Source organism: Thrips palmi, unplaced genomic scaffold, assembly GCF_012932325.1.
Source record: "Thrips palmi isolate BJ-2018 unplaced genomic scaffold, TpBJ-2018v1 HiC_scaffold_1, whole genome shotgun sequence".
Lineage (NCBI taxonomy): Eukaryota > Metazoa > Arthropoda > Insecta > Thysanoptera > Thripidae > Thrips > Thrips palmi.
In genome coordinates, this window is record NW_023144620.1 from 967,645 (window position 1) to 991,439 (window position 23,795).

A 23,795-nucleotide genomic window follows, 5' to 3' on the forward strand; every position below is an offset into this window, starting at 1 on the left:
CTAAAGCGTAGTATTACCCACTGTTTTCAAGCGTAATTAGTTAACGCTTGAAATCAAGCGTAACAGGCTCATTCGCCAAGATTTCCCCTATCTTAATGCATGGGGGAATTTCCAGACTATGCTTGATTTCAAGCGTAACGTCTTCAAGCGTAACTTTATACATGACTCAAGCATAGAGTAACGCTTTAGTTTTACCAGTGTCCTCATTAATTACGTATTCGTATAAACAGCAAAAGTGCTTAGTATTTTCTAGGTAAGTATGACTAATTTCCTTTGTAAAATTATGTACAAAACAAAATTCTCAGTACATTATTTGATATTTTCTAAGTAGTTCTTTAAACAAGGAAAAGTACGTATTATGGTTGCACAAATTACTTGCATAAGTACTGACAAAATGAGGAAAAAGTCAATAACGTGCTGAGAGTGTAGTGATCATTTGTTTCAATGCGCATAATTCGCATGAAAAGGTACACTTTGCAACGTGTCGTGTAGGTGCGTGAACTTATACAACACGCCCATTGTGTGTTTCTGTAAAGTCATTAGATTAATGCCTAACGTATAAATTTGTTGATCCTGTAATATGACAGTCTCCTAATTGGTTCGTCTCTTCGCAGGTACAGTTTCATATTCAACATTGTAGTATGTGGTTCAAACCTCCTTATCACACTAGGAATCCTCCATGAGATCACCTCTAGGGTATTTAAGAGTTTACGCAGCTTGACAGTTTTAATGATTTTAATAATAGCGCGCTTAGCGGCGTATCTCGTCGCAAGTTACACTTCTTCCTTTCCCTTCGGACGGCATACAGAAAACAAGCACCTCACTTTTCGAAAAGTTCTTTCCAACGCAGCTGCGTCCAAAGTGTCGAGGCAAACTCTGATCTTCATAATACTGAGCTTAATTCAGAAATTGGCGTCGTTTTTGATGAATGAACTGAACGCCGCTGAAAACGAGACGGTCACCGTTATTCTCGAGTCTTTGCGATTATTGCAGGTGAGTCATTGTCACACCAGCAGAGATCCCTAATTTCAACATTCAACGAACCCTGCTTTCATCACGTAACATATAACAATATATGCTACCCTGCCGAAAATATGGGAGACCGCAGAGCGTTGTGGCACGCTGTAGCCGAGTGAACCTGCTTTTCAAGGCCACCAAATTGCACCAGTGCACAGATAAATTCCTACAAAGAACTGCTCTTTGTAATACGAAGAAAACGGTGGTTTCGCAGCCTGCGAAGGAAATTGTTTGTCATACGAACAGTTCTCATTGTAGTACAAAGGAAAAATCTTTCGCAGGCTGCGAAGAAGTTCTTCGTAGGCTACGGAGAATTTTCCTTTGTCTTATTACAAACGATTTCCTTCGCAGGCTGCGAAGCCGCCGTTCTCTTCGTATTTTGTTCGCGTAACGAATAATTTGTTGGTCCGACGAACAATTCGTTGGCGGAGCATGAAAGTTAGTTGGAGAGTCAAAAGCATGACTTTGTTCCTTTGACGGATCTTTTCGGAGCGCTAACAGATTGTTAGTTTTACCAACAAAAATTTCGTTACTCAAAGAAGTAACTCAAACACATTTTTTCGGTTATCACGGAATCAACGCACTTTTTCGTTGGGTCAACGAATTCCTTTTTTCCGTGCAGAAGTTTCGGAAAAACTCCATGATTTTTCCATTTCTTTTTCGGAATTTTCTGACAATGCAGGGTCGGCCCTGGAAATTTTACGTGATCGCCTGCGTCCGCCCTGGGAACACGTCAGGTCTCCTGGAAACGTGAGAAAAGCCCTATTAATCCCAAGCGATGGATTCACCGTGTGAACCTCGGTCCAAAAATCAAAACAAAGTTTCAGCCCCACTAGAGCAACGAGCTTGGCCTTGCTATCGATTATCCGAGTTGCTGCTGACAGACTTAACTTTTGACCCACATAACTGTAAATCGACATAACTGGTGACAGAAATAACGCATTTATTTCTGAAATATAAAAGCATTTATATTGAAATTAAAATTTTAATTGCTAGAAACATAACATTTTACAGGGGGGAGGGGATGTGCTAGGCACGCCTTCGGCGCGCGCGCTGAGGGCAGGCTGTAGGGGGCAGGAGGTGTGCGTGTGACAGAGTGTGTGTCGCTTCTAGGTGCAGGGTGCTTTCTATCGCTTGGCTGATTCGTCCAATTCCCATCGTGAGCTTGTTTCTCTTTCCTGCTTCCGCACGTTCCCTTCCCCATGCCGTCGCGTCCGGGCCCTGTGCACACGTTCCCCCCGGGGGCTGCCATCGCTTTCTTGTGGAAGATGATGAAGATGATGCCAACCGCAAAAGACGGACACGCCTATCGATGAGCTGGACCAGATATGGGACTGCCATTCGACTGGTGTTAGTTAAGGCGCTGCTGTTAGACCCATGCTTATGCCTTGTCTCTCTCTTTGTTTCTGCATATCTAACCACGAGGAACTGCAAGATGTGCGGCATGAATGGTCACTGTCAACCTGGAGGTCGACTGATAGGATTCGCCAGAGGGGAAGAACGGGCGCGACCCCTTTCCACTACCGGCTTCGGGATGGGGAGAAGAAGCAAAAGATGTCGGAAACGGCCAATGACCTTAACAGAGGGAGCTCTGTTTGTTGTGGGGGCGTGGTTGCTGTTGTACCAAAGCTTTTCTCCCTATAGTAAACCCTCACGCCGTGGGCTCCGGAGGAGCAAACGCTGCGAAGGTAGTCCACTCGTCGCGCGCCGCACAGTGGTCTGGGAGACCGATTTAGGCGGACATAATTCAATACTCCGGTAATACTGAAACAAAAATAATGAAACTGCTAGAGGTCAAGTTTTACGGGTCGCTGAATCCGATTCTGTAAAAATTTCGAACCAGGGGCGGCTCAGTTTTCCAGAAAAGGGGGGTAGTTTTTGTTTTCAAGACCTGGCCTTCAAAAGTACAGTGGAAGGGTTTAGAGGACCGCTGAGTCTGATTCTGTAAAAATTTCGGACCAGGGGCGGCTCAGTTTTTCAGAAAAGGGGGTATTTCTTTTGTTTTTCAAGATATGGCCTTAAAAAGTACAGTAATTGGGTTTTGAATGCCGCTGAGTCTGATTCTGTAAACATTTTGGATTACAGGAGGCTTAGTTTTCCAAAAAGGGGGGTATTTTTGGAGTTTTATTTCCCTATTCTGGAAAACGAGCCGCCTCTGGTCCAAAATTTTTACAGAATATCAGACTCAGCGGCCCTCAAAACCCAGGAGCTGTACTTTTGAAGGCCATATCTTAAAAAACAAAAAAATACCCCCTTTTCTGGAAAACTGAGCCGCCCCTGGTCCAAACTTTCTACAGAATCAGACTCAGCGGCCCTCAAAACCAAGGAGCTGGACTTTTGAAGGCCATATCTTAAAAATAATAAAAAAAAAATAACCCCCTTTTCTGTAAAACTGAGCCGCCCCTGGTTCGAAATTTTTACAGAATCGGATTCAGCGACCCGTAAAACCTAACGTTCAACAGTTTAATTATTTTTGTCTGAGTATTACCGGAGTATTGTATGATGTCCGTCTGTGCGCCGAGCGCGCGCGTGCCGGCCGGTGTCGCATATTGTGCGTTCCGTGGTTGCGTTGGACCGTGCAGAAATTAGAGTAGCAGATTTTAGCAGATGGTTCTTTCTGCATCGATTTCCTTAATATATTGCTGACATTTTAGACCAGAAATGAAAATGAATGAAGCCGAATGAAACTTTCTCGAACTTAGAAATGTTTGAATTTCACCGTTTGCTCAACACTTTCTTCGCAAGTCGATAGCAAAACGAAAAATTGGTCGAATCCCGAAAGTGAGTAATCAAATTTATTCGCCAAAGAACGCTCTTTCACGCTATATCTTCAGAAATTAGCTGTGACCAAAACTCAATTTTACAGAACTTAATTTGTGGACAACTTTTTCAAGTGAAAATTAGCGTTGGCGCATTCATTAAGTTTGAGACCCCGTGTGTGAAAAATAAGGTGACCCCTTGATCCAAAAGAACTCTCCCAAACATTATGCTAACGGTTTGTGCCGATATATTCGATATTTAACAGATTATAGAAATGCCTATTTGTCCGCCTAAATCGGTCACCCAGACCACTGTGCGCTGTAGCGTGGCGGGGTCCCCTTTAGTGACGCCGTTGTACGGGTCCCGACCCGGCGGAATCCGGAGTTTGTCAATTTTGGCTTTGCTCAGTCGCGCCTTATCTTATCTTATCTGCTAGAAACATAACATTTTACAGAAATAACCAAATCGCTCATTCACATAACTGTTGTCAGACATAACATTCGACAGGCATAATATTTGATAGACATAACCGTCGACAGACATAACCGTCCAGGTGCGGGGCACTCGCCCGCGTGGACGTCCGCGAGGCAGCCGTGCCAGAGGCGGCCGCGGAAGGGGTGGTCGCAGCAGGGGTGCTGGGGATGTTCCACCCGTTTCATCTAGGGTAGGAGGAGAAAGTGAACGAGAGCTGCCGGAAGGCAGCTCAATTTTTAACTAAGCTCCATTGTTTTTCTACCTTCCTCTATTTCTAAAAGAAATTTATAAATATGTCTTTATATAGGAATTTAAAAGTTATTTCTGAATAAAGTTATGGGTATTGAAAGTTATTTGTGTTTACAGTTTTTCAACCATAATTAATCCTGTTTTATGTGTGACACCAGTTATGTCTGTAGCCGGTTATGTCTGTCACCAATTATAAGGATAAACGGTTATGTGGGTTTAAAGTTATGTCTGAAGCAGAACTCCCGATTATCCATTGAGAGCATTGAGTGTGATCATATTTTTTTTTTATTTAGGACGTGGTGCTTGGAGTCGAACAGGCTCTGTTTATGTACACGGTGGAGACTCTCTCAAATCGCTACGCTCGTATAAATCAGAGTCTGAAGACAGTTGAAGTGCTGCTATATAAAGGTTACAACGTCCAACGACGTGTGGAAGAGGTGAGTAGTACCCAAGAGCAACCACTGATACGAAACCCAACACCTTGTAGTATTAGTATTTTCTGATAGGTGATTCCGCACGTAGAGGTCATTTCCGCTCCTTCCGCAGAGCTAACTTTCCGAGTGCAACCCATTTCTGTACTCAAGGATCTTTAGCATTACACGTGCTTTCGTAAATGGGGTTTCAAAGCAAACAGGATAAACTTAACTGGTAAAACTAATTTTATGCCACCCAGGCTGCTAAATTCAGACCGAACAAACAATTCCGGCCGACATGACAAGATACAACCAGACATTTGACTTCAGCTTTCTTGATTTTGGAATGCAATGCGATGGGTCGCCTCTGAACAAAGAGCGATGATCTTTTGGTCGCCCGAACAAAGACCGATCTCCATTCCTGCATTTTAAAGTCTCAGAACAATGTGCACGTTTTAATAGAGCATTCTATAGTCGTCGCCGATGGAAGAAAAAGGAAAGAAAAAAAGACTGAACTGGCGCCGGCAATGTATACCCTCGCAGGCTTCTACGTGTGAGTTTCTGAGTTTCGCGAGGCGTAACTTCCTCCTTGACGCGTTATGTATGTTTCAAATACATTTTGACAAAGGTAATAATGATATTTGGTCTGTTTTTCTCCATGAAACCGGGATTGCTACCCGCACCTTTTTGTCCGGCTTCTTCCTCTCACTGTAAAAAATTAATGTAATTTTACAAAAACAATTGTTACAAAGTCCATGAAATCTATTTGTAGAGGGCGTTTTAGGAATAATTCATCACAGAAATCTTCTTCGTCTGAAGAAATTTGTTTGTGAACACTGACTTATGAAATGGTATTGACGAAATACATTTCAAAGGCGACGATAATACTACAGGATGGTCATAACAATATGAAATGCATCCTCAAATTACAGCAAGTATTTAGGTAATTCCATTGCACAAATTGCTTGTAAAATTACGAGATGGGGTGATGGCTTCGTCAATTTACAAAATATTTGTTAAAACAAGTTTAGATCAAAAAAATTATTCTTGCAACAAAATTACCCAAGAAATGTTTGTAATTTTACGAACAATTATTTTACAGTGCTTGTTCTTTGATCGGCGAGGACTAGAATGTTCATCTCAGACAAAAGCAGGGATCTCTAGCTTAGGAGGGACATCAAAGCAAAATGGTCAAAAACTGCACCTTTTTTAAAACTGGTACTGATATTCAGGGTGAGTTTTGTTCAAGTCTCTTTCACGTTTTTCGTGTGTTTTGTTGATCGAAAATTTCACTGACATCAAACTGCAGGGTGAACAGTGGCCAAAAATCACCTCGCTTAATGCACGGGCCCGAAACGAACGGAAATCGCTTTATTTTCTGAAAGGGAGGGAAAGTTGTAGTCGGTGGATTGGTGTACGGAAAATTAATTGCAAATTGCATTGAAACGTGTTTCACTTGTCAGAAACACAAATCCATTGCAACGCTCGCACAGGAAATTTTGTGTAGCTTCTAAACATTACCTCGTTTACTCAATTCGGTGTATACAGATTTGAGTTATTTTAATTTTAGCGACATGGTGGCGCCGCGCAGGCTGGCCCTGGCCGCGCTCCGGCCACGGCTCCGCCGTGCGGGGAGCACAGCACACTCTAAATGTTCTACACCGAAGATTCTCCATATTATGGTGAAAATGTTCCATATTATGGTGGTGCAGCTGAGTTCGTAACATACCATTGAGAAGTCACTGTTTTGATTTTGATGAATTTCGTGAGTATTATGGAGAAAATCTCCACCATAATATGTTGGTGCAGCCTTTCACCGTAAAGCATTTACTGTGCATCGCTTCACGCGCCGCGTAGCTTGTTTGCACCCCTGCTTCCCACGACTTCTTTTCTGTGTTCGCGCGCTTTTGCCCTGTGCATCGCATTAAATGTGTTTGACATTCATTTCCCAGGCACGGATGCTGCACACGGCTACGACGGATGCGTTGGAAATGGTGTGCCTTTGTTTTGGCAAACAAGTGGCTTTCATCGTACTCGTCGAGCTTTTGGTCTCCATCGAGACTTTGTACACATTGGGACCGCTAGTTGCCATAATATCAAATGCCAAAATCGTTGCCTTGATGTCTTATCGGCAGGTTTACACCATTTGGGCAGGAGTGATGGCAATGGCGTCAAGACCTCTCTTTCTCATGTGGTTTTTTCTTCGGGTTGCGCGAGTTACTGAGATTGTAAGTGTGATATATTTGGAAGACGTTACGGATTGGGCCACTTAACGTCTTCCGTTGACCAACGTAGCCTGATGTCTGGGTATCTGTCTTGGGCACAGTGGGGATCCAGGAACACACCACAAAACCGGAAATGGAGAGGATTGGCAGTCGCTACACTATTAAATGCAGCCGTTTTAGAATATAAAATTCGCGCTAAGTTTAAAAACAAATACTGATGTTCGCAAGCGGCAAATCTCTGTCATGATGACCCAATATTATAACAGGGCCGGACTGGCCTCGGGTGCCTATCCTGCAGTTGGAGAGCGGTCCCCCTCCAGGCGCTATGTGAGCCCCGCAATGCCCCCCCCCCCCCTCTTAAAAAAAAAGCCAAATGGCAGACTGGAAGTAAGAGCTGGCGTTGTCATTCATGGCTGTAGCCAAAGCTCAACGTAACCTTTTCTTAGTACTAAATGTGACAGAGCAGAAAAATGGAATTTACTATGATATGGCGGTCATTCAGAAGCGCGGTAAACAAAAAATTTCAGAAAAACTACCGTGAAATTCGTCCAAAATAATGGGTTTGACATGGTGGCGAACGCTACTTTGCCATCACCCGCGCACCATGGCATCGAACGATTTTGGCGGTACTTCACCGCGCGGGCGGCACAAAAGAGAACCAAGCTCGGGTGTCAGAATTGAAACAGCAAGGCAGCTATCTATCATTTTGACTCTTCAAAAATTACGGCCCTCTTTTTTAAATGCACTCAAACCCTCTAAATTGGGTTACAATTAAAAAGGTGCCCTTTTTTTTTCGAAAACAATGCCCCCCCCCCCCCCCCAAAAAAATGGGGTCGTGAAATTTTGTTCCTGCGGTCGAAAAAATTTTTGGAAGCCATTTTGGGGTCGCGGCGGGAAAAAGGGTTTGGGGAACCGATGCCTTGAATCCCCATGAACTTAGGGGCCCCCACTCTCTAAACACCCCCCCCAACTAACTTACCTCATTTTCTTACTTGTAAATTTACAGTGTCTATCGAGAAAGGAAAGTCTCTTGTAGCTCTTTCGTTGTCCTTTTTTTTAGGGGACGGCGACTCTTAATATCATTCACTCCATGTGGAACTCCCTCGCATTTCAGAGGTGCAATCATGTCAGGTAATATGAGAAGGATTTCGGAAGGATTATTTAAGAGAAGGGGGACTTTTTTCTGTCGCGATTTTCCCTTATTGTAAACACCTTAAAAGATGGGTTGTCAAAAATCATCTTCTTCAGATTCTTCACTGGGGCAAAAAGCTAGGGAAAAATTCTGTAAACAGCTTGTGGTAATTCTCCGTAGGCCCCTTATCAATATTCTCCGTAGGCTCTTACAGTATTTTCTGTAGGACCGCACAGTATTCTCCGTAGGACCGCACAGTGATCTCCGTAGGACTATACAGTCTTCGAGGTCCTACGGAGAAGACTGTGCGGATTTACAGAGAATACTGTGGGGCCCCTACGGAGAATACTGAAAGGGCCTACGGAGAATATTGATAAGAGGGCTACGGAGAATCCTGGCAAAAAAATTAACAGAATTTTCCGTCCCTTTTTTGCCACGTGTTCAGATTCACTTGAAGATTCATCGCTTGAAGATGAAAATTTTTCATCATCCTGATCCATCTTGTGGATTTCCAAGTCCTGTGTATTGATTGGATCTGGTGGCAGCACCTGAAACACAAAGAAGACAGGAATAAACGGTGATTTTGAATTCAAGTAGTTCATGTCATTTTCGAGTTGTAAACGTACATGGCCTGGGAGAAAGCATTTCTTGCAGTCATATAGTGGCAGACATTTGCCCTCGTTACGAGATGTCCCAACGCCAACAATTGTGAAGACATCCTTGAGTATGCTTTCAATTTCAGTCTTGTTTCCTTTCACTTGTGCGATTCTGTCAACCAAGGTTGGAAGGTGTATGGCCCTCTGCACGCCCGTGTGAATTGCGAGTCCATATAAATTTTCGCTTTCGTAGTTGGTACACCTTGTATTCTTTTGGAACCGCTCCGGCAATGGATCCACCTCACTCTGTACCACTCGGACCCGGTCTGCGGACCACTATTACCTCCGTTCCGCGCTCGGACCCGTTCCACGGACCAGATCACTCGGTTCCACTCGGACAGGACCCGATCCGCGGACGAATAGGACTAGTGAGCGATTCTCGCGTTTCGGGGTAGTTTTGGCGTCTCTGATTTGCCGAAAGTGAGAAATATCCAATTAAGTTTTTCTGATTATTGGGGTCCTGGATGATACTAGAGTTATGGCAATGGTATTGATAGTAAAGACCTTGTACTACCTTCCTAAAAACATGAGCCATAAGGTATTCCCATACGTTTTAGTGGGTATTTTGATCACGGAAATTACGTTATCACGGAAGTTACAAAGTGTGAAAATGGGCTTTAACGGCTGACTCGGGCTTGCTGTGGCTTAAAAGTCGTTCCAGGGTCAAATGATACTCCAAGCCCGACATTTAAGCGGAATTTTTTTTCACCTAGTACTGCTGCAACATTGGGTAAAGGGTACCACGGAAGTTACAGGTAATTGTTGATACACGCCATTTTATAATGCTCTAGCCCGCTTTGAGACCGTGTACAGCATCTTAGATTTCCGCGACCCATGCAATTATATCCCAGGGCCTCCACTTTGATGGCTTGTGTCATGGAAAGTTTAAAGTTTGGCTTGGGGAGAAGTCCAGAGCTGCCTTTTCGAAATTTGTGTAGTGAAATTGAATATACGGAGGACATTTTTCGTTACAGCATAAGTACCTTTGAAAGAAGTCTGGCGTATTGGTCTTCGGTTGAAATCAGCTCGAGACATGCCAAGCTTCGAATCCCCATCGACAGTTGGCAGCATTTTCGAACAACACCGCCACACTGGGGGTGGAAAGTTCGAGTATGTTCTCTTTGGACAATCACGGAAGTTACATTTAGGGTATTCCAAACGCTACGTAGACCAAACCAACGAACGTGAACTTTTCGAAATGTGTGCGTTTAGTGGGCAATGGCTCTCCCTAACATCAGAAACAAACCCCATGTCGATATCTGCGCTCGTCTGCGCTCGTTTGGGCACAGGAGTCAGAAGAAACGAAACTACCCCAAAACGTGAGAATCGCTCTAGTCCGTTCCGCTCGGACCCGGTCCGTGCGCAAGGTCGCTCTGTTCTGCTCGTAACCAAAACGGTAATGGGTATGAATCGGATGATTTGATCGAAGTCTGTTGATTACGGAAGACTAAATACAGGGCATCCTTCTGCTCTTCACAATACAAATTTTATCGGAGTCAAAGGCGGTGAATAATGTCATCGTGTTGTCCGACGATGCGACCGCCTCGTCTGAGCCATCTCTGGCTGCTCCGCTGTGGAACGGAACAACACAACGATTGCAACGTGCCGTTCCATCACGGAACGTGGGACGGAACATGAGTAGGCCCCGTTCTGGACCTCTGGGAAATTCACGTCAAACCTTGGCGTGAATTTCTGAGTCACGACAAATTTCGGCATGACGTTTCTGTCTTGCCGTTTTTTAGCGTAAAATTTAATTTACGCCCTTGCCCGAAAATTTTTCAGTGGAAGTATCTGATTTGTAACGCCTCTTTTCCTCCCATGTCCGTTGACACTGATTTTATTTCTCCTGCTATTTCACAGCTGGAACGTTTTGCTGCAGCTGTAACTCAGCGTCCCATTCGGGTCACTCTGGCCGGACTGATGACATTACACCTCCGCACCCTCATCGGGGTACGTTTATTGAGACAAGCTACCGGGGCAGAACTTTTCACATTTCAAACACCAGTTGGAACGATTTCCTCGGCACTAGGGTGGGCCGTGAAACACGATTTTACAATATTGAAGACGTAATAGCGCGCAAAAGTTACTTCCTGGCATTACAAACTGAACGTGACCTCGGCCAGGTCTGTAACTTAGGGCTTAACCCTCGCGCATCGACGTTGAAAATTCGAAATTTTGGCTCTTACGAAGTTTCAGTTGAATCGTTGCAAAAAATGCGCCGGTTGTCCGAATGATGTTCCTGCGACGAAAATAGAATCGTCTGGTCACGCTTTTCAGACCACCGAAAGCAACACCAGGAGCTCGATGGGAGAAGAATACCAAATTATCACTTTTTTCACTCTTTCAAAAATGCAAGAATTTCGTTTCATGTTTGATACGGGCATTCTGGGGACACAATCCCTTGACCATACCCTTCTCCGAGGACCCTTTTACGGCTTGGAGTGTATCTGTATCCATCCAGACATTGTAGGTCGAACGCTGAAATCGCTTATAATTATTTGTTAAAAAATTGTTCGAAAAATGTTTTTCTTTTTTATAAAACAATTGCAGATTAAAAGCCTATTTTACTCTACAAACTTAAGTCTGTACTCAGTACGCGTTTTCAGATGCATACTTGTACACGTGCAGATGCATTTTTAGCTCAGCACACCATCTACGTACAGATGCATACTCAGCTGAGTAAACGTCTACAGATGCATACCCAGCTGAGTGCACATATGCAGATACATACTTGGATGAGTTGGGTATGCGTCTGTAGGTGTGAACTCACCCAAGTATACATGCATCTGTAGATGTGTACTTAGCCAAGTATGCATCTGTAGACGCACACTGAGTAAACACTTCAGCTTGTAGTCATTTCTATGATGGCATGAGTCTCCCTGATTTTGCCCCCTCAGCTCTGAGCAAGTATGCGAACAAAATCTTACAAGAACCAAAATTTTAAACGTTTCTACAAAATTTCCTAAAAAGATGTCCTCAGTCCCTTTTCTTTATGTCAAAATGAAGCTCACTCAATTATCTAACAGGCTTAAAATACGGAAATCATTAAATCTTATCCTTCTACATCAGAAAAATGTTTTTACAAAGAGCTTTTAACGTGTGAGGCCCCTCAAAGGGGCACACCAGTGAATATGCAGAGCACTGTTAAAATTTTTTTTTACATATTCATTACATGGTAGTGAAGCTATAATCATTACAATGTAATTAAAGTTTTCATTACATATATGTCATTAAAATTTTCATTACAGTGTAATGAACGAATGTAATGAAAATTTTAATTACAAAAACGTAATGAAAATGATCAAAGTTGACGCAAATTGCGCAACTTTTCGATTCGATTTGACATAGGTTGGAGTGGATTCACAACGACTCTGACAGCAGAGAAGAGGTAAAAATTGAGTGGCACAGGACAACTCTGATCTGAGGCAGTTTCGTTGCCTGGTTAGGGGAGATCGGGGCCTGACCCTACCAAACGGCAGCCCGTAGACGCCTTCGAGCAACATCAGGAAAATCTATTCGGTCACTTCAAATATCGCTCTTTTCCCCCAAACTCTTCGCCGTTAAACAATCCACTACTTTACATGAAACACGGATAAATTTCAGAATATCTCCTCACGATTTAATATTTTAATACAAAATACAGAGTTGAGAGTGATCCCCGTGTACCATGCGACACCTAGCGGCAGACTTGCGAATGACAGATTTGGCATATGACGCCGTAATAGACGCTTGTAAGAGAAAAATTGATGTTAACGGCCAATAGAAGGCTTAATTAGTTTGAGTAAGCTTAACTTAGATCCTGGAAAAACCTAAAAAATTTGAGTAGTCTTCATCAGGTATAAGGTCCCATCAGGTATAATCTCATCAAGCATAATTCTCATCAGATATAATGCATAAATAATTATTCTTGATTAACATGAAATCTCCTCAGGTATAATTCTTAACAGATATAACCGATATTATATAATAAATACAAGCGTAGCATAAGATATAATTATCTTCACATATAATTCCCATCAGGAATAATGTCATCAAACATAATTCCCGTCAAATATAATTCCCATCAGGCATAATACACAATTTCACCAGCTGCAGTATGGATCATAATTGATGGAACATTTTCCGTCCGTCCTGAGAAACCATCTAGTAGGCAGCTGTTAGTCATTTTGGCCCTCTACCAAGACATGGTGAGCACACTGTTTGCAGCTGCAAGCACTCAAAAAGTCTACAAGGCTTTCTTGTGTACTTTGCGATGTACGGTACTGCATCGATACTTAAAGATGTTTTGGCACTTCGTTACAGTTGTTCCCAGTGTGCTTTGCATTGATGGTATCCGAAGCGGAGGTGGCGTACCAATTATTGTACTTTGATTAGTATTCTAGATTAGTGTAGTGATGTACAGTGGCCTACAGAGTGAGAAGCATTAATTGTCAGTTCTGATTTCAAGTCTTCTTCCTGGTTCTGGAATGGATTCCCCTCCTTGGCCAAGGTTCCACTATTGCCTCGCTTTCTGAATGCACCCACCTAGCAAGGTGTCACTGTTGCCCAGACTATGAATTGGATCGCTCCTCAGAGCCAAATTTATTGTAAAATATAAAAAAGATTTTAAAAAATAAAAGTTATATTTGTTGGGAATTATACTTGATGCAAATTATACCTGATGAAACAAAAAATAAATCCATTATACCTGTTGAGAATTATGCGTGTTGCCAATTATACCTGAAGAACATTATACCTGATGGGATTATACCTGATGGGACCTTATACCTGTTGAAGTTCCCCCAAAAATTTCAGTCATGCTTAAATATTTTTGAAAAATTTAATGACATGTAATGAAAATTTCATGACAAGCTGCATAATGTAATGAAACTTTCATTACATGGCTAATGTCATTAAACTTTATGACCGAGGTAATGAAATTTTTATTACAATGTAATGAATGTGGAGATGTAATTAAAAATAATGACGTTTAATGAAAAATAATGTCACAAATGTTATTACATTTCATTCATTTTTAACAGTGAGGTTTCGAAAAACGATCTTTCTGAGAAGCAACATATGTATTCGATGTATTTTCTCATCTTGGCGCCACGATGCCGCGCGCCTCTCTGGATTCAGCGTCGAGCACGGGATTCGAAAATTTACGAGGGGTACCTCACTTCGTCTAGTCAGTGTACACCCCTGACTCCAGTCACTGCCTTGTTTCAGTCTAGTCACTGAAAAAGTCGGCAAAACCACGTAAATTTGTCCCAATTTTAGTATTTTTGCAACGCATTTCGTGATATTTTCAGTCTAGTCCAAGTGGAAATTGAGTATAGTCACCAGTCAGTGTACACCTGTTTTCGAAGTGAGGTACCCCTCGAAAATTTATCACCAGGACCTATGCCAGCGGTTCCCAACCTTGGGGTCGCGACCCAATTTTGGGTCGCGGAAATTTTTTTTTGGATCGCGGCGTGGTGGCGGGGGTCGCCTTGGGTCGCGAAGCGTATACCTGGGTCGCTAGCGGCCCCTAGCAGCCTACGGTATTGGCGCTTCCGCGAAGGGAAATCCCAGAGTTGTTTGTGTCTGCCTTGGCAGTGGGATGCGTCCTAGCATCAGTTTACGGCTAAAAGGGGGAAGATGGATTTACACGGAAAAGGGGAACTTGACATCAATTGTTGAGTACAGTCGCTTGCAGAAAGGTTCCACTGTTGTCGCGGCGTAGTAACTGGGGCCCGGGGCGGCGGCTCGGCTGGCCTGCTGGTGCTTGTGGCGGCCGGGGCATGGCGGGAAAACGGGGCAGCCTGGAGAACTGGCTGCGGACCGCGCCGAAACGGCCGGCATCAAATGCACCGGGAGGTGCTGGCCGAGGCCGAGGTTCTGGATCGTCCAACAGCTCCGGGAACCTGCCAGCCCCTGGTGCTGCTCAGGCCCCAGGCGGGCGCGGGCGCGGCGGACGGAAATCCGCTTAATGTTGAAGGGGACCTACGCGTGGCGGTGACGGAAAACACCTTACCGCGCATCGACAAGCTGGTAGTATGCAGGCCCAGGGCAGCCACTGATAGAACAATAAAGCAATGAGAAACTAACCTTCTTTCATTTACAACATATATAAGACACAAAGCTAAACAAGAAACAATTAAAACATTTTTAAAAAATTGGATTATTATTATTTTTATTTTTATTTTTTTATTTTTTTTTTTTGGGGGGGGGGGGGGGGTGAGGGTCATGGGTCGCGTTGGGTCCCGACATTTCGGCTGTGGGGTCGCGAAAATTTTTGGAAGCCAGTTTTGGGTCGCGAGCCGAAAAAGGTTGGGAACCGCTGACCTATGCGGCTATGGTCTGCCCCACGGGCATGCAAACAAGATGATTTTGAATTTTTTTTTTTTTTTTGAAAGGCAAAAATAGAAAGAAACTTTATGACCAATTGTTTCACGCTTTCATGGCTGCTGCTCTCGTCCTATTAATGCGAGGTTCAGACCATCGAGGCCAGTTGCTCGGAAAAATTAAAACAAAGTGCAGATAAATTACTTAAGCCAGTGACAATTTGAGCTGAAGTAGGAGGACATTTGCTGAATTGAGTTTACTTTTAAGTGGCTCACTCCTTTTAATATTTGGGAATTTGAAACTGTATAAAAGTGTGTTGTCACAATGCCTTCATCCCCCTCTCCCCCATATCACATTTAGTTACGATTTCTCTGAAAAAAATAAAAACTTTTTTTTTTGTTGATTGCAGGTTGCGATTACAGTGACGAATACTGCTATATTAAGTCTGCAGTTGCGTGGATCATATAAACAGACTATGGTGGATGTTTTCATGTTTGACAGGGACACTAACGAAACCGAGATGGCGCAGGCGGTATTAAAGAAGGCTTTAACGTAGTCGACTTTTCATTACGTACGGACAATGAACCAAGCCACCAAGCCAAAGGCATTAAACTCACGACTTTTATGGCATAAACAATCTTCCTCGGGCAGAGATAGTGTCTTTGAAAGGGTGCCTGAGGGTCTTTTACCAATTTACGCACTTTTCAGGGGCATTTATCGACTCCCGCGTTCCAGGGGCTAAAATTGTGTACGCCAGGCCCAGGCGCAGTTTTTGGAAAACCTCCGTAGGTTTGCGCTGAACTTTCGAAGTGCAATTGATTCGATTTAATTCATTTTAAACGTGCGACTAGAACATTCGGCTGTGCTCAGGGCTTTGAAACGTAACATGAGTTCCAGTTTTTTTTTTTTGTAAATAAGGCTGAAAAGTGAAAATAGAGAGTCAATACTTCATTTTTTGCACTTTTCTGCCTTATTTACAAAAAAACTGGAACTCACTTTCAAAAACGGGCGATGGTGTGAACTAGATATGTTTCAAGTATCCTGTACAGAATACCTAATCCTGGAGATCAATTACTTTTCGAGAAAACGTGCGCACCGAAGGTTGGCAGCGTTGTTTTTTGGCCGAAGTTTTCTACACTCGTAAGGTACTTGGGTTAAATGTCTGGCTGAATTTGGAGTCTATACGGAACACATTACAAGACAAAATTAAACTCCTTAATAGTACGGAGCATTTCTGATATTACATTGCCCCCATTTTCTTCGTATTTCGAAGCGATTCTTCATTGAGTTTTTACTGTGAGGAAAATCTTAGTTAAAGTGATCAACCATACGCAGTATTTATCTGCACTAGGGTGGATCATAAATTCTGACCCCCCAATTTTATTGGCGAAATGGAGTCCTGGGGATAGTAGAAGACCGTTAACGAGTTGGTTTTGATCGGAAAAAAATTTGAACATATTAGTGGGGGGGGGCAAAGTACGGTCTGAAGCTCCAAAATAGAGGTTTTTGGGTGATTTCTCGGGAACTAAATGAGATATCAAAACGGCCGGGGTCTCAAAAGTTGCGGAATTTTATTCTCTTTCGATTGACACTACTGTCAGCTCCGTAAGACAACTCTTTGATGGAGCAACATTGCGATTTATCGGCCCAAAAATGTTCAAAAGTCCCGAAAATGTCATATAACTTTTTTCCCGTTGCTGGTAACCGACTTCCGGATATACCATTCGATTCCTTGTAAAAAGATAATAAAAAAAGGTCAATACATTTTGTAAGCCTCGACTTGTAATTTAAAATTTCTGGGTCATTTAATGTAGAAAAATACAAAAATTTGAATTGTTTTGAAGCTATGCACAATAAGCATGCCAGAGTAACGGCTGGGGTCTCAAAAGATGCGGAATTTTATAAGCTTTCGTTTTAGCCTAGAACCAGCCCTGTAGGACAACTCCTTCTATAGGAAACATGTGAAAAACTGCATGAAAAAGAACTTGAAAAAGAGCACTGCTCCCAGCAAACTCATCAGGGACTGAAATTTCGACGCTTTTCCTGGCAGTTTTTCACTTTGGCCCCCCCTACTAATATGTTCAAATTTTTTTCCGATCAAAACCAACTTGTTGACGGTCTTCTACTATCCCCAAGACTCCATTTCGCCAATAAAATTGGGGGGTCAGAATTTATGATCCACCCTAATCTGCACGGTCCCTTTTTACGAGTAAACAGATGTGAGAGGTTGAGCGTGACAGCAGAAAACAACTGTCACACATCTCACGTACATTTGAATGTGACATTATTATATGACCGTTTTCTGGTTGCCATTTTCCTTGTTTGTAACTCATCTCCTTTGTTAAGAGAAAATGGGTGTTTTCAACATTCTGAGGTCAAAGCGTACAGCTTTCCCTTGTGTCTCTGGTCAGCTAGTGAAATTTAGTGCCCCAGGTGGGCTTGCTTCATCCGTAAGTTCACCTCTTCTTCGCTTGTTTCCTTGTGTTATTAATTATTGACTTATCTATTTATTTATTTCGCTCTAGATCCATGTGCATTGTGCAATTTGGTTCCAAGAGCTAAAAGTTCGCCCCGTTGGCTTTGAGGCTCATCATTTTTGGCCCAATGATTCTCCATATAGCCCAGTATATGACATTCACTTGAATGCTGCGGCTTGTCATGAACTGGAGAATCGCGTCTGGCGCTGTGCGTGAGTAGTTTTCCTGTTTGTATTTATATTTGTTGAGGCTGATTGTGTTTCGGATTTACGTTGAATCCTTCTCTTAGTTGCAGACTATATGGGGTTAACCCTTCTTGCTCTCAGCGCAACGTGTTAGAGGTGATCGACTGCACCGGTGACTGTTACTGCCATCGTTCCATTTCCCTAGACCGCTTGCCTCTGGTTCGGGAGTATGGCGTGCCTGACGCCGATGATGTTGTTAACGATGTTATCGCTTAGATTTTTCCAGGAAGTAGTCTGAAGTAATAATCTAATAACCTTTAGTTAGGGTGGCCATGTTCATTCCTCCATTTTTAACACTGTATGAGTCATTTGTTGACTCTGCCGCCATTGACATTCATCTCCCGTCACAAGTATTTATCGGTATTTTTCCACCGTATTTTCCACCATGTCCTCGATCATGCGTGAGGATAAGTGCGTTTCCGGGCAGATCATGCATGTTAAGTTACCAGGACCACGAGACTTTGTCTCTGTTTATCCAGGGAAGGACATCATTAATTATTCATTGCGACCCTTAACCTTATCTTCCGGTGCATGTTGCATGCGGCTCTTGGGCCAGTTTTCTAGTGTTTATTTCCCTCTTTCCATTCTTGTTTCCTTTTATACGTTTCTTATCCAACTTTCATTCTTCCTGTTGTTAAGTTGTCATTCCGTCTGGGTTGGTAATGCTGATTCTGTGCCTTCTATTAACGTTGTTGTTCTTCTGCTTTTGGCTTATCACTCCAATCAAAACAAAAGTTCCTTCAGGTGACATTTCAGGTTATTACTTTGAGACTTTGTGAAACATATTCTACTTCTCTTCCCCTTTCAAACGAAAAGACCAAAGGTAAGCAAATTCTAAGTTCATTCTGAGTTTAAAGAATTGTTTTCCAGTCGTACTTCCATATTCTGAGGCACTACTAGCCATTCTATTTACCCACTGGTGTCCATCAAACAAAGTGGTTAGCTGACAACCAAGTTTTAAATTTACTTCGTGTTCCTTGTAAGTGTCTCATCCTAGAGTTCAAGTGTATGTGAAACACAAAAGCGCGGTCTGGGACTTGACCCACAGACGGGCTTACTTTGCGTTTTGTTTGTGTAGAAAGCACTCAACGCGGCCAATAGGCGGGTTACGAGTGTTTCTCTAAAACTTTGTTCATCATCGTATTAAGTGGGTGTACCAAGGAATGTAGAAGTTCTAAGGAAAACATAATTATTAGCTTAGTGTTTTATTATTTTTAAACAGGGGTTTTCACTTTACATGAAGTTAATGATTATACTGGCTTTGAAGCGTTAACATATATACAAAAGAAAGCTAAATGTTTCACTAGGTCTCGGCGTACCTAACCTTTCTTTGTCTTTCTTTGCAGGTCTTCTCACTCAGCTCGATCGGTGGCAAAGGTGGTGGCACCGGAATCAACGGGAACAATGCGACTTTCCGCTTGGCATCCTTGAGGGTAAGTACTTGCAAATTCAATTCTTTTGCAACTCGGCGGAGTTGTTTCTTGGTTGCGTTTGAGCACTCACTTCGTTTGTGACTGCGTGAGCCACATTTCCAACAACGGGCTTTCTCCTTCTGTTTCTTGTTCACTAAAATTTTCTTTTGTGCAGGTTTCGACTGAGAAGTTTCGTGGAATACTGGAATACCTTCTGACTCCATTTCAACATCTGCAATCTCCGTTTCTTCTTGTACTGAGAGTTGCTGCATTTGTGGAACCAACTGGCTATGTTCTTCAAGCAATTCGTCTTCATCAAAGTCAGAGAGGACAATATCGACATCATCGTTGTTCGTACCAGCAGAACCAAACAATTCTTCCTCCAGTAAGTCAAACTGTAGTCTTTCCTCTGCTTTTGCTTCACAATCTCTAACCATTGCTCTGCGTTTTTCTGCTTCCTCTTGTTGCATTTTTCTGCGTGAAGCACTTACTTCTGCTTGTTTTAATTCCCACTCTCGCCGTCTCTCTTGCTTCGCCTTTTCAGCCGCTTCCAGTTTTTCTTTTTGAAGGGCTTTCTGTTCATCATATTTCTTTTGCATCTTTGCTTTGAGAGCAGCAAAGTCTACTTGAGGTAAGGCTGCTTTAACCTTTTTCTGTTTCAGTGGCTTCATTGGCTTCTTACTTGCAGTTTTATGGCACTGCTTACTGCGTCCTGCCAATTTTACTACTGCTTCCCATTTGTCGTCTGTCTTGCTTCCTGGCTTTTTAGGAATCTTGTATTTTTCCAGAAAAGTATCCATTCTTTGACTCATGACTGCTTCAGCTTTTCAAGGTGGTTCTGTTGCTATGGGAACTGTTGGGCTAAGTATTGTTGAGGTCTCAGGTGCTACCTGGTATCTCCGTCTCATTTCTTTTTCTTTTTCTCTTGCAGAAACAAGTATTCATCAGACTCGTCTGTTCCATTGAATGTGAGCCAGTTTAGCCAAGCTCCAACGTTTTCTTCTCCAACTGAAGGATGTGGTGCTAGGCGATCCATGTGTACAACTTGGATATCAGAAGGCTCTTTATCATTTTGAATTCGAGCATCACAGTCATTTATAAGAGTGAGTATGGTATAGGGGCCTGTCCACTCAATATGTAGCTTTTGGCATGCTTCATACCATTTCAATGCTTTGTTGTACAGGAAAACTTTGTCTCCTACATTGAAAGGACAAATTCCAGCATTCCTGTCATAGTATTGCTTCATTTTGATTGCAGCTTCAGCTCGTATCTTTCTGACTTCATCATGGATTTTGCACAATGCATTTCGCACTGCCCATGGGTAGTTGTCTCTCATTGCTGGCATCACAGGCGGTGGTCCTTGGTCCATATGAAGAGGTGTCCTCATTGGCGCTCCAAACATTATTTCATAAGGTGAGAACTTGTGCTTGGCATGAGGTAGACTTCTGTATGCTTGTGCAATGAAGGGTAAATACTCTACCCACATTCGATGAGCCCCATCACATAGTAACTTGAGGTTTTGTTTCAGTGTTCTGACCCAACGTTCTGCCTTTCCATTGGCTGAAGGATGATAAGAAGTCGTTCGAGTTTTCTTAATGTGATAGAGTGCCATTATTTCATGGAACAACTCTGACTCGAAGATCTGAGCTTTGTCTGTTAGTATGGACAGTGGTGCTCCATAAACTGAGAACACGTGAGTAATCAGAGCTCTTGCTACCTCTTGGGCTTGTACAGTTTTGAGTGGCACAAATACTGGCCATCCAGACAGTGCTTCCACTGCCACTAACACATATTTGTATCCTTCTTTTGTTGTAGGATATGGCCCGGCTGTATCAACATGCCATCTTCCATGTAAAACTCCATCGTGGAATATCTTGAGAGGCACTTTAACTTTCTGAAGAGGTCCTTTGACTCTGAGGCACGTTGTGCAACTTGCCACGAATTCTGCCACATCATTGTACATTCCTGGCCACCAGAAGAATCTCTTCAAGGCTTGTAAGGTTTTACCAACACCAAAATGGTTATTTTGGCCCAACTGTGTGTGGTACATTTCCATTGTTGGTTTCACATGTTTTCTCGGAAGAACTAACACTGTGCTTGTCTTTTCAGGATTTCCAGACGGATGTTCAATTCTCTTGTATAGCAAATGGTCTTGGATTTCCAATGATTTGAACTTATGCCACAGTGTCCTTGTGCGTGGACCAAAGGCAGATACTTCTTGAAAATGTGGCTTCTGTCCATCATTTACAGCCATATAAATGGGCATTATGTCTTCATCAAGCTTTTGGTCTCGTACCATGGTCATGCTAGAGACTCCATCAGGCACAATCGTTGTCCAATTGGCTATCACTTCATCTGTGTTTGCAGGGATTGTCATTCTATCCTCTACTTCACATAATTTACAGTGTACATCACATGTCTTCCAGTGTATGTTTGTTGCAGGTTCAAAGTGGTACATGTAGATCCGGAAAGCCAAGTCTCCAAACACTCTGTGAAGCATTTCAACCAGTGTGGCTAACTGCATTTTATCAAGTCCACACGAGAATTCAGGCATGCAAATTGCAGGTACATTGTGCTTTATTACCCACAATCGTAGAGTGATTAAGGCTTGCTCTACCTCTTCTGGAGTAGGCTTGTCATAGTACTTCACTTTTGTTATGACATTCACTATGCATCTTCCATGACTGTGAGAGATGACTAATCCTGGGCATCCTCTGTCTTTCTGTTTCAGGAAATCCTTCTTCACTCGATACAGAGTTTCTAACTCCAATGCCAGTCCTTTTCCAAACTTGCCGTCATGACTGACTGCATGGCACAGTGGAATTGAAGGTGGACTGTGGAAGATGTTGTCATAGACATGGAATAGTTCAAAGTTTTTGGACGAAGGTAGTGTATCGAGCTCTAAAAGTTTATCCATGTCTATGTAGTTCAAGGACGCCGCGTCTCGCTCTTCTAATCTTGCACATTTCTTGCAGTTGGCCGTGCATGGTCTAGCAGGCCGTCTGCTCAATGCATCAGCATGTCCAATGTTGATTCCTTTCTCGTGTAATAATAATAATAATTATTATTAATATGATTATTATTATTATTATTATTATTTTTTTTTTAACGTTTTGCATTCTTCGTTTTAGATTTTACGGTGTCAACTCAGACTGTCGGGATCCAGCCGCGCTACGTCCCGTAAATTGTAGCCCCAACTGCGTCGCGCGTGGGGGAATTGTTGAGCCATACTTTTCTCATCCTGGCTTTTCTTTCGAGGATCCGTTCGCGGCGTCTCCTATTATCCCTTCAATTCCTTCTGCTCCTGATGTCAACCCCAATCCTCATCCCGGGGATTTCATTAACGATGTCTTGTAACATTCTCTTTTCTGAGTTAAATATTTTCCGGAGTTAAGTTGGTCATCCATCATTTGTTCACTCCTTCATTTTTAACACTGTATCAGTCATTTGTCCCTATTCGGGGCACAATCAGGAGGAGAAGTGATAACTTTGAAGGAAAGGAAGCAATTTGAGAAAATTCTTTTAAAGGGGGAGTGGTGTAGAGATTTGACGGTTTAAAAAGGAGTTAAACAAGTGTCAGTCAGTATTTTTATTTCTTGTCTTCTTCCCCTCTCTGGCTTGCTTCCCTCACTCTTGGCCAAGGCCCTACAATACTCCTCTTTCTGAACTCACCCACCAAGCAAGGTGGCACTGTTGCCCAAACTATAAATTGGATCGCGCCTCAGCGCCGGTCAACAGTCTGTAGCCTGGTCTCGGTGGTGGTTCGTTTCGCTTTGTTCGTTTTCACCGCCGAAGCGGCACTATTGCGTGGGGTTCGTTTTGTCGCGGAGGATCCAGGACTATCTCCCCGTTTTCGCGACTGGGAGGACTCGCCCGTGAGAGCAAGTCCAGTGCACGTACATCACAGTCTGGTTATTGAATATTTGATCCGACCCTCTGCCAGGTGTGGCCCAAGTACAAGACGAGGGCCGCCATTTGCGTTCAAAGTGTCGATATTCATGTGTCCTGCAGTTCACATGACAACGCGCATTCTTGCTGCGTTTTTCATCGACCCACATGCCAAGGGATCCACTGAGCTGATTCGTATTTGGTTAACCACCTGAACGTGTAAGACCCGCATTTCTGCCGCAGTCCACGAACAAGGGTAGATTGAGGCTATCGTCCGAGTAGGAACATTAGCCGTGCTTCGAAACTTCAGAGTACTGAGAGGCCGGTTCCCGTAGGTAGTAGGCACTCTGTTCCCCATCCGTAAACCGCCGTACTGAGAGGCATTGCGGGACATTGCCGCGCCGCAAAGTAGCAGCCATGACGAGCAAAGCTCTGAGTCAATTCGAAGCAGGCCGAAACGTCCTGAAGCTCCACACCGGGCAAGCTCGTGTAGAGCCTGCCCGGGTGGTTCCACACGCGCCATCTCTGCCAAAGAGGCACG

General features: G+C 43.2%; 1 protein-coding gene and 1 pseudogene across 1 annotated transcript; one reads left to right on the forward strand and one right to left on the reverse strand.

Moving 5' to 3' along the window:
• The first annotated feature begins 924 nt into the window (after positions 1–924).
• LOC117642871 lies at positions 925–11,212 on the forward strand. Its single transcript, XM_034381480.1, has 3 exons — positions 925–993; positions 4,794–4,937; positions 10,787–11,212. Exons 1-3 carry the CDS (start codon positions 925–927, stop codon positions 10,994–10,996), a joined length of 423 nt encoding a protein of 140 aa, XP_034237371.1. The 3' UTR covers positions 10,997–11,212.
• Positions 11,213–23,295: 12,083 nt separating this feature from the next.
• Positions 23,296–23,449, reverse strand: LOC117645258 (annotated as a pseudogene).
• Positions 23,450–23,795: the final 346 nt, after the last annotated feature.